This window comes from Patiria miniata, unplaced genomic scaffold, assembly GCF_015706575.1.
Source record: "Patiria miniata isolate m_02_andy unplaced genomic scaffold, ASM1570657v1 HiC_scaffold_29, whole genome shotgun sequence".
NCBI lineage: Eukaryota > Metazoa > Echinodermata > Asteroidea > Valvatida > Asterinidae > Patiria > Patiria miniata.
The window spans coordinates 25447744-25458925 of NW_024037068.1; the positions used below are offsets into that span (position 1 = coordinate 25447744).

At 43.1% G+C, this 11182-nt stretch overlaps 1 protein-coding gene across 1 annotated transcript; it reads right to left on the minus strand.

Moving 5' to 3' along the window:
• Nucleotides 1–1989: 1989 nt before the first annotated feature.
• Nucleotides 1990–10691, minus strand: LOC119735406 (2-hydroxyacylsphingosine 1-beta-galactosyltransferase-like). Its single transcript, XM_038209106.1, has 5 exons — nt 9666–10691; nt 9236–9551; nt 5746–5974; nt 3564–3783; nt 1990–2329 (listed from the first exon to the last, which is right to left on the minus strand). The coding sequence occupies exons 1-5, from the start codon at nt 10259–10261 to the stop codon at nt 2047–2049; spliced, it is 1644 nt and encodes a 547-aa protein (XP_038065034.1). The 5' UTR covers nt 10262–10691; the 3' UTR covers nt 1990–2046.
• Nucleotides 10692–11182: the final 491 nt, after the last annotated feature.

An 11182-nucleotide genomic window follows, 5' to 3' on the forward strand; every position in this document is an offset into this window, starting at 1 on the left:
ATTATTTTGTGTTACTCGGAAAACAATAATTTGATATTAGGCCATCAGCCTGGGGGTTTGGCCAGTATCAAATCAGGGCATAAATGATTATAGTGCGCATGCGCAGGGCATACCGCCCTTAGAGTGGTAACAAGCATTTTGATGGACATTTTGAAAAAAGGTGATAACACCCAAAAAGCTGCCACCGATGCAAAGCTATCACATATTTTCCAACTGTGGAGGTATATACCATGCCAAAAATCGCTATGACGATTATTCTCCTCATTTGATACCGGTGGCCAAAATTTTGGACAGAGGCTGATGGCCTATATAGGCTTATTATATTTTCGAATTTCTTCGGTTATTCCACTGAGTGTAATGTTCTAATGAAAATTTTACGAAAAGAAAGAGAATTGTTATACCTCTGTCTTGAATACAGTTACTGTATTTTCATTGGCCTTGTACGATCACGTATTAAGTTTATATAACGTCATGGCACGTATTAAGTTTATACAACGTCATGGCACACTCCCTGTGGGATATCACGTACGTTCTGTACGTACGGTGTGAAACGCTTGTGTCGTTGGTACCGACGCTATTTTCACCATGTTTTCACACATGAGTCGGAGCAGCGAACTAGCAGACGATCAGCTGTTTCGAGCGCGCGACGTGCTTGTGAGTTGACGTTCGATTGTCATGATTAATATTGTTGTGTTTACTGCTGTTTGTTTTCGAGATTTTTTACATCAAAATCCGAAGAATCCAAGACAGAGGTATAACTTACAAAACAATTGTGGACTGCAGCTGCGTCCCTCTGGGCGCATAGCACCCCTCGGGTGTTCAAAACGTCATATCCCACATCACAGCAGTCAACAATTGTTAAACGTAAACCGATCAAGAAAACGACATCCCCCGAATGGAGGCTTCCTCAACGGTGCACATGCACAAGCAGCAGCTGAGCGCATAAATGAATATCCGTCCGAAATCATATAACTCAAGTCACTAGGCATGTCGAAGCCAGCAAATGATAATGTTAACATGATACACTGTGCCGTGCTTGTATAGATATTGCGGGCGGCAATAGACAAATCACAACCGTCAGACTTGGCCTCAAGTCTAGGAGAAACATGTCACTCATACAGTAACATCAGTTATTTCAAGGCTTTTGTAGGGATCAATTCAATAACACCGGTTGTGTTTGTCTTTGAAGTTGTCGTGTTTTTAATTGCTCACTTACAATAACAGCGACGTATTCGTACAGACCCGCACTTTTGAAAGAAGGCCATCCATAGTATAGAGAATGCGAGACTAGTGTTAGGGAAAACTTTGTCAGATATCACTCACTTGATTCCGACGACCAGTTAAACCAGAAGTACGTGCCAAGAAATGAGACAACCATGAAATAATTGCATTGAGATTTAGCACAATATCAGATTTTCCTCCAACAGTAAATGGAAACAATTTTAATAGTTATAGGTATACACGATTTTTTCAAATTAAAACAATTAAGGATTTCACAATTTTTTTTCACAATTTAATAATGAAAGCAAGACTTTGCTTATTATAACATTTGATATTAAATAGCTTTTTACACACAACGGAAAGAGTCAAAAAGGCATGCAGTTAGAACACAAAAAAACTTTTTATAACAAGAAAAAAGACAAGGAAACTTTGTTTCTACGGTAAGGGATGTGAACCCCACTCACGGACTACCCATTACGGACCTCTACCGTTAAGATGTGGGAGATTCATTTAGTTTCGTAAAATATAAAGTATTCTCAATACATTCTAAAAACTTAATTACAACTAAGAAAATTATCTGCACAGTTGGATTCATGATAACTATAATTTTTACATGAATCATAAATATTTGTTTTTTTAAACACTCAACGTTGCCAAACAAAACATATAACTAAAACGAAGACCACACTCAACAGCTAATTCCTCCGTACTTCATTTTAATTAGAATTACAAACTGTCATTATCTCCCAATCGCCATATGAGACAATTATATCCCCATGTGCGTCAATTTAGTAGCTGTGAATTGTTCTAGATGCATTAATTCCTCTAGTTAATTTTTGTCTTCTGTTGCCTACGGTTGTGGCACGCCAGCCATAGAATACCCTTGCAGCCTAGTAGCAACACACCAAGCACGCCGAACAAAATGGCGGCCAGGAATGCGTACACGTCCAGCAGGTGGTACTGGATCCAGCTAAGGTCGGCCGCACGAGGTCGCAAGTACTCCCCGCCGTACTTGCCCACGTGGGCGATCCAGTGGGCTGCTTTCTCGGACGGGATGAGTGGATCGTCGCGGAGCAGGCGTGAGATGTGTTTCGCCCTCTCGCGATATCTATAGTCATAATTCAAAAAGCGGTAATCTTTAGGAACTGTGAACTCCGTTTAGTCCAGCGGATATGTGAAAAAAATGTGCACTTTTGCATAAAAGCATGAAACTTGGCACAGATGTTTATATTCATGCGAGAAAATGTTTCAGATGTGGAGCCTTCGCAAATTTACCCTTTTAGGGGCGTGGCATCCATTTAAAAAAAGGGGGGCGGGACTTGTCGTGCCCGCAGTGAAAATGGTTTTTCCCACTTGTTACAAAAGCAGGAAACTTCACAAAGACATAATTATATAGATAATTAGTGTTTTCCAGATTCGGAGCCACCACAAAAGTACCTTGTTGGGGGCGTGGCAGCCATTAAAAGAAAGGGGGGGGGGTTAATTATTATGCCCACTTTGGAAAACATTGTGCCCATATTTCATGAACGAATAAAACGTCCCACAGACGTTTATATTGATGAGAAAAAAATTCCAGATGTGGAGCCATCTCAAACACACCCTTTTAGGGGCGTGGCAACCATATAAGAAAAAAGAAGGGGGCGGGGTTTTCATTGTGCCCACCCTGGAAATATTGTTCCCACTCATAGAGAAATGGAACTTTCCAGAAACATTGACATTTATAAGAAAAACAATTCCAGATGTGGAGCCATCTCGAACACACCCTTTTAGGGGCGTGGCAACCATATAAGAATAAAAAGGGGGCGGGGTTTTCATTATGCCCACCCTGGAAATATTGTTCCCACATTCATAGAGAAATGGAACTTTCCACAGACATTGACATTCATGAGCAAAACCATTCCAGATGCGGAGCCATCGCGAACACACCCTTTTAGGGGCGTGGCAGCCATATTGAAAAAAAGGGGGCGGGGTTCTCATTATGCCCAACATGGGGAAAATGTGCCCACATTTCATAAACGAATGAAGCTATTCCCACAGACATTAATACTCACGAGAAAAAAAAGTCACACGTGAAGCCATCGTAAACACACCGTTTTAGGGGCGTGGCAGCCAAAGTAAAAGGGGGGGAGGGGGTTAGTCATGATGCCCCTATAAAAGAAAGTCATGCCTACCTTTCATTAATGGATTAAACTCCACCCGGACAATATATTCATGAAAATCTTTCCTTTTTTTGTAATTTGAAGCCATCACAAACTTATCCTTTTAAACCCGCGGTTTATTTTGCGGGTGTCTCTGGAGCAGGTAGCTCACAGGAAATGATAAATTTAAAGTTACACGAATACCTTGGATCTTCAATGACGCGGGTGACTGTGTCGCAAAGGGCGTCCTCTGTCAACGTGGCGATGTCCAACTGCAGAGCCATTCCCTTAGCGACTGCTCGCTCCATGTTGTCGAAGTGGTCACCGAAGAGGGGTATACCGACCATGGGGAGGCCGTACCAAGCCGCCTCGTACATGCCGTTCAGCCCGCCGTGGCTCAACAGCGCCTTGGTGTTCCTATGAGCTGACAGTCCAAAAATAAAACGTTCTTAAGTCTGGTCCCGCAGTCTACATCTAAATCTACACCTACATCTATATCTACACATATATCTGCATCCACACCTACATCTACACCTACACCTACACCTAAGACAACATCTACACCTACATCCACATACATCAACACCTACATCTACATCTATATCTGCATCTACACCAGTCCTACATCTACATCTACATCTTCATCCACACCTACATCTACACCTACACCTACACCTAAAACTACATCTACACGTACATCCACATACATCTACATCTGCATCTGCATTCAATAAGAAGAGTCTCATAAGCCTGTTCAGCATCTAGATGAGGGACTGGAGTGCGGTGCTTCCAACAGTGGACGCTTAATGGTTCTACATGTGCTTTCTTTATACACGTGCAATTTGGCGATTAAAACAAAACTGCGGTTTAGGAACCATAAACAAATAATTCACGCCCTTTCTAAAAACTCTTTGAAGCTGCAGAACCCTTACAACAAGTTTTATCATATGAAAGGAAATCATTAAAGGGAATATACAACATTTGCAAACATCGAAAAATAAAACTACCAAGTTTTTGCGAAATACCTTAACAGGATGTTGGTAAATGACAGTCTAAAGCATCCTGTAAAATTATGGCACCTGGTATACTGTCATTTTCAAGAAAAGTGGTATTTTTGTATCAATTTCCAACGCTGATCGGCCGATCAGCGTTGGAAACAACTGGCTTTTTTTCAAATACTGGCCCCAATTGACCATTGCACTTGTTTGCAATCGATTACAAACCTATGAACGGGTACGAGCAAGCTAGACTGGTTCCCTGACCTTACAATTCCCAATGTATGTAAACTGCTCTGTTTCTTCTTATATGGAGTCAGGGAACCAGACTACAGGAAAATGATCGTTTTTCTTGGTTTTTATAGCATTTTCGAACCCAAAATCTCCAAAAAGTCAGTGTAACTATATTTGCTTTATATTTCCAACCCCCCAATTCCATCCATTTCTGAAAATTACAGCAAAAGCAAATGATGTATATTCCCTTTAAGTTCCATATTAATAACTATACAGGGTGAGTAAAAAAAAATAAAAGGAAGCCCAACTGGTACCCCTATTTTCAAAAGCAGTTCTGCATGTAGCACTTTCCAGATCTAGGATATGAAACCCAATTAATAAGCTTTCTGTTAGTAAAAGAATAATTCATATTGCTCATGTACTTTTCCAGTTTTTTTGAAGAATTTTGAAAACGAACACCATTTTTTAACCTTGTCCACGGATAAAATTGAAGGTACGTGATATTTCAGTAAAAATGAAAGTTTTTTTATGAAACCATGTCGTATCCTGAAAATGATATCAGAATAATCCCATAAGTCTCTTGTGTAGCCAAGTACAAGGCAGGGCACAAGTACTCTTTACATTACAAAACATGTTATTTTAACATTGGAAGCAGCAGCTAGGTTTTTAAATAAATGTTACGATAAGTGCCAGTTATCATGGTTATGAGTCTTCTGATGTGTTTTTTTGATATGTGAATAGTTTTCGTTGTGCTGAAATATCACGTACCTTTATTGTGATCCGTGGACAAGCTTATAAACGGTGTTTGTGTTCAAAATTCCATAACTGGAAAAGTACATGAGCAATTTCAAAAATTCTTTCATTAAAAGAAACTCATTGGGCTTTCATATCCTAGATCTGGAAAGCGCTACATGCAGAAATTCTTTTAAATATAGGGGGCGCCATTTGGGTTTCCTTTTTTTTTTACTCACTCTGTAGACATAATTTCGTGACGTACACATTTTAATTAATTGCCTGTGCACCAAATACATACTTTTATTACTTTTCGCTCACAAAGCTGCAACTTACAAAAGTCATCTAAAAATAGATTTGGCCTCCAAAAAAGTCCACCCACATATCCTCGGTTAAAGCTAAAGAGTGTGTTTTATCGAACTTACCCATTATCTCCTGCTGTTGCATCCATTGTACAACCTTCGTGTTGTTCCCGATATGCAAATGCGTAACGCTGCCAGGGAACTGCCAAATAACGCGCTGCTTCAGCTTGGCCAATCCGTTAGCGAACATCTGAGCCTGCACAGTTTCCACCTCCTTCACGTGACTACCCAGCGTGAACAGAACGACGCCTTCCTTGGCGTCGTCCAGAAATTTTTGCTGTTCCACTGAAATCTGTGTGACAAAATGACCGAACGTTATGAGACCAAAAATCCATGTGTACGTTTTCATAACGCGTTTGATACCCAGAGCTACAAAACAAGAAAAGCTGCTGGGCAAACCAAAGACTCTGACACTCGATCAGACAATTGATCAAGGCCGCACACATGAAGCCGCTATCACTCAAATGAAAGAACTGGCTGGTGTACTGAACTCAGATATTCCTGACATGAGTAATGTTGCTCACGTCAAATAAATGTCACAACGAACTGTGGAGGATTCCACTCATTCAAACTAATGATGTGCATCGGGTCGGGTTGACCAGGCCAAACCGACCCGAAACATTAGAGATATAACCCGAATCCGAACCGAAACTGATCTTAACTCCCTCAAACCGACCCGACCCGACCCGACAAAAAAATAAGGTAAAACCGACCCGAACCGACCCGATCCGGAAAAAACGAAAAAACCCCGAATACCTTGTTTAGACAAAGTGATCACTTTTTGGTGCCTGCCCTTACCCACGTGGCATGAATTCTTTTGCAAAACCATCGTCTCTCTCTCTCTGTGTCATACTAAGTTGGTTGATCGAGAGTCCGCTTATTTAATGCATGGTCACCACGCGGTATCATGAAAACTGTTACAATGTATCTATTTCACTGTCAGTCCCATCCGACTGGAAAAATAAATACCGTGGGAACTTGATAGTGCACTCGGTGGCCACACCACACAATGGACTGCGGTCACAGTGACTGTCAATAATATTGCATCACCTAATTTCGGTTTCTTTCGGTTTATTTCAGGTTTTTTTTCTTCAAAATATGGCTAAACCGACCCGACCCAAAATGAAAATGCAGAACCAAAACCGACCAGACCCGACTGAAAAGATGGACAAACCGACCAGACTCGAAACGAAGTCGGATTCGGGTCGGTTTCGGTTTCGGTTTCGGGTCGGGTTTGCACATCATTAATTCAAACGATGTGAGAACTGTCCGGCACACCGAACAGCGTGCCGGATGAGTGACAAACCCAATTACTGGGAGATGTGCCGATCAGATCACCGGAAGGACAACCCTCACCCATGTTGCCAGACCATCGCGTTCACGTTCTTGCGATGAGGAGGGGCCAGCATGGAAACTTAAGGTCACGCTCACGCACAACAAAGCCTCTACAAAACAAAATGTGCACGCCATTCAGTAGCCTGATGCACAGTGACCAACTTGAGGAGCAGTTTAAAAACTTAACTCTTCATTCCGTTTTTGTATCAAACATCAGCGTGACAGAATATCCTGACTTACGCAATGAAGTCATTACTTAAAGGGAATGTACAACATTTGCTTTTGCTGCATTTTTCAGAAATAAATGGATTTGGAGGGTTAGTATGTAATAGCAAATGTTGTTAAACTGAGTTGCTTCACGTTTTGGGCTCGGGGATGCTGGAAAATCCAAGAAAACCAACCATGTTTTGTAGTCTGGTTCCCTGACCCCAAGCAAAATGCAACGGAGCAATTTATAGACTTTGGGGATTGTAAGGACAGAGAATCAGTCTAGAAGGCTTGTACCCCTTCACAGGTGTGTAATCAATTGCAAGAAAATGCGGAATAACTAAATATAAAAAATTAGGAGCCCTTTTTGAAAAAAAGTCAGTTTTCTCCAATGCTGGTCGGCCGACCAGCGTTGGAAAAATACAAGTTTTCTTGAAAATGTCAGCACACCAGGAGCCACGATTTTACAGGATGCTTTGGACTGTCATTCCCAAGCAATCCAGTAAGATATTTCATGATAATTTGATCATTTTGTTTTTCGATGTTTGCAAATGTTGTATCTTCCCTTTAAGTACAGGTGACACGGGACAACACACTCATGAACATACGCGCCAAGATAGACACTACAGCGCTGGGAAATATCCTCCCAGTCCGTATGTTCAGACGCATGTATGCTGGCAAACTGGATGCCAGTGGATTTCAAAGAAAAGACTGCGTCCGAAACACATAAAACCTTCACGGCGTATATCATATCAATGGGACCACAATTCCACAATATGGGTCATTGCAGCTGCCGTGCAGATATGATGGAGGCAAATGGGTGAACACTGAGTTCTACATCGTTGAGTCAGAGGGTCCTGCCATAATCGGACTTCCAAGCTCGCATGACCTCACACTTATCACACCTCACTGCGAGACAAACCGATAATTTGCACATGGAACTTCGTCACCACACTACCGCAGTCGAACCGGGTGATTGAGTGTACAATCCAGACAGTGAAAAACGAGCTCAAGAAGGCTGAAGCATTGGCATACACCGGTAGATAGTGTCATCTCAAGCCCTGCTGAGCAACTGGTAGGAAAATCCAAGCAAGCCTACCAAAATACACACAAACATACTACAGCAGACACAAGCATGACCTACCAACACGTACTGACACCTGGACAAGCTGTTCGAGTGCAACATCATGTCACAGGACAACCGCAACAGTTGAGCAGCAACATCAATAGATACCATCTTACCTGATCAGCACACCAAGTGGCGGGATGCTCCGCAGAAACCGCCGTCAAACTCCACGATCGCCCCGGCCACCCCAGCCAACCCAACCACCCCAACAGGAAAGCTAGCCTGCATCACGAAGTGTAGACAACAAACATTCACAAGGCAAACCGCATCAGCATAACCCCGACAAGGAACAACCGTATGTCAAGCGGTCTGGACGCGTCGTGACAAACCGAACAGGCTATCATTGTAATCGGTCACACACTATCTCACATGTCTGTACTATATGATAACAACTCTGAAACAAAGGTTCTAAATTTGGAATTTCAAAAAATTATGAAGAAAGCTGAGGAAATCCTAAATTGACAGTTTTGGTCAAAATGTTAAGGAACATTTCACTCCTAGCCCCCCCCCTCCCCATGAAATTATTTTTTTTAGCCAACCCAGAGTTAAAATTTCAAGTTAGATATGTTTGGTACAGTTAGAAATTAAAACATTTGACCTCTTTATGATGGACTATATACAACAGATTTTCCTAAGAGGGGTAATGTACATGTCCGCATTGAACATGTACACATGTGAATGTTCCGCCAACAGATGGCGCTCTCCATAACAACCTACCATTCCACGCTTCTTGAAAAGAGACTAGGTATGTTATGTCTAAATAAAACACAGAAGTCGAGTCTTAAATAATTTTCCTCTGTTCTACCTCTGTTCTAAGAAAGTCCCGCACTCTTTACATATGCCAAGGGGATATTCCATCGACCACACTTGACCGACGGGTCTCACCTGTTCGTTGGAGGGAAGACCCAGCATTGGTGAGGCAAGCATCACAGTGTTGGGCTGCAAGGGTCGAACGAACTCAAGCCCAAAGTCCCCGTAGAACAGCCAGAGCTGAGCCTGGGCTAACATCTCCGGCATCCGCTTCTCCGGGCTCAGGTTGTACTTTCTCTGAAGATCCTCAAACCTCCAAAGCGCGGCTCGTTTGGCCAGACCGGTGACGAAATAGCGACAGGTGTTTAGGATGCGCTGTGGCAGGTTCATCGTGTCGGTTAGACCCGCCTGGCGCTCGGGAATGTAGGCTGAGTGGTTCGGTATGCCATACCTGCAAAGAGGAATCGTAAAGTAACATACAGCATGGCAACACCTGCAGGAGAAGAAAGGTTCTGGCCCACTCAAGTAGGTCAACAGGAAATATGTAAGAAGTTTGTGTACCCACCAGCTTCCCTTGGAAGGGGTGATGCCTGTCGCGCTGACCAGGACAAATTTGATTCCAAAAATTTCCGCTAGCAACGGCTGGCAATCAGATAAATCGTCCCCGATCAGCAGGTCAAAGCTCTCCTCCCTCAGCGAGTGGATTGTCGCGTTGTCCCCCAGCAGGCTATCGCACTCGCTCCATAGAAAGTTGAACAACTTGCGGTGACCGTGACTATCCGCGGAGTACATCCACCTCAGGAGGAATTTCATCGCGTTTACTGCGCCTCTCAGCTCCCCACGCAGAGCAACTCGAGACAGTCCTCGCTTATTCCGCTCCCGGTCCTCCGTCGTGTACAGCGATCGGTGCACGGTGAACCTGAACTTGTCAGCCCTGCTGGCGTTCCGCCACTTTGTAAAGCTGTCGCTAAGGAGGAAGGTGACGTCATGTCCTTTCCTGACGAGAGCTTCGGCGATCTTGGTGTTGGTCAGGTGATGGCTGCCGTCGTCTGAGGCGGTGTAGTAGAGAAGCTTCAGTCGGTTTTGTTGGACCGTCGGTGTCGACTCGCTTTGCCAAGCGAAGAGAAACAGAACCAGCGGCATGGGCAATCGAAGCAACATCTTGCCGTCAAAGCTTTGTGTAAAAAGCCGACCGCTTCGCTTTCGGTAACAATAATTTGCCTTAAGTTAGCCAAGTATAATAACAAAGCTTAATTTTGGTTAGATTGACCAGTTTTCGTTTTCCATTTTTTCCCCCTGAAACTCCCACCTTGGGCAATTTTGAGCGAAGTTCGAAGTTCTTGTCCAATATTTATGGACACGCGCTGGGTATTCGTGACGAAGACAAACTACGGATCCGATATAAAGAAGCTTTGCCAGACAATATATTTCGTGAGCTAGATCTATCAGGATTGTCTTTCGGATTTGCAAGTTAGAGGCAGACTGCATTACAAGTTTTTGTATGTGAACAAAGTGAAGTAATTGCAATCCTGTTAACTTGTACTATTTGACACGGATAGTTACAACGACGTGACAGGCCAAACAGAGAAAGTGGAAATGTTCATACCGTGTTGCAACCGCTATCGATCATTCCTGAACCTACCGTAACTTTTTTTCTCCTGAAAGACACGCCTTTATAATGCTTCAGGCAGTAAGCCAAAGACTCGTAAAAGTTAAGAAAACAAATGTCTTCCGCTCGTTCTGTATGTCCACTCGTAAACTCTTTGATGCATGATGACGAACCTCTCATTAAAACAAACAGAAATCAATGTCACGAGTAGAAGAAATCGGGATTTCAGTCTGCAGTTTCCACAATTACTGGAATTTACAGAAAAACTTGATGCAGAATTAACGACGACCCGTTTATTGGTCGAGTGGTTGATCTTGTTTCATTTTAACAATCCACTTGGCCATTACAGTTAATGTACCGTAAAGAGACAGAAAGCAGAATTCTGCAAAACCAGACACTATGACTGACGCTTCTCGCATGGGTAGAACAGGCGCGGTTCTACGGGTGGGGGGGGGGGGGGGGGGGGGGGGGGG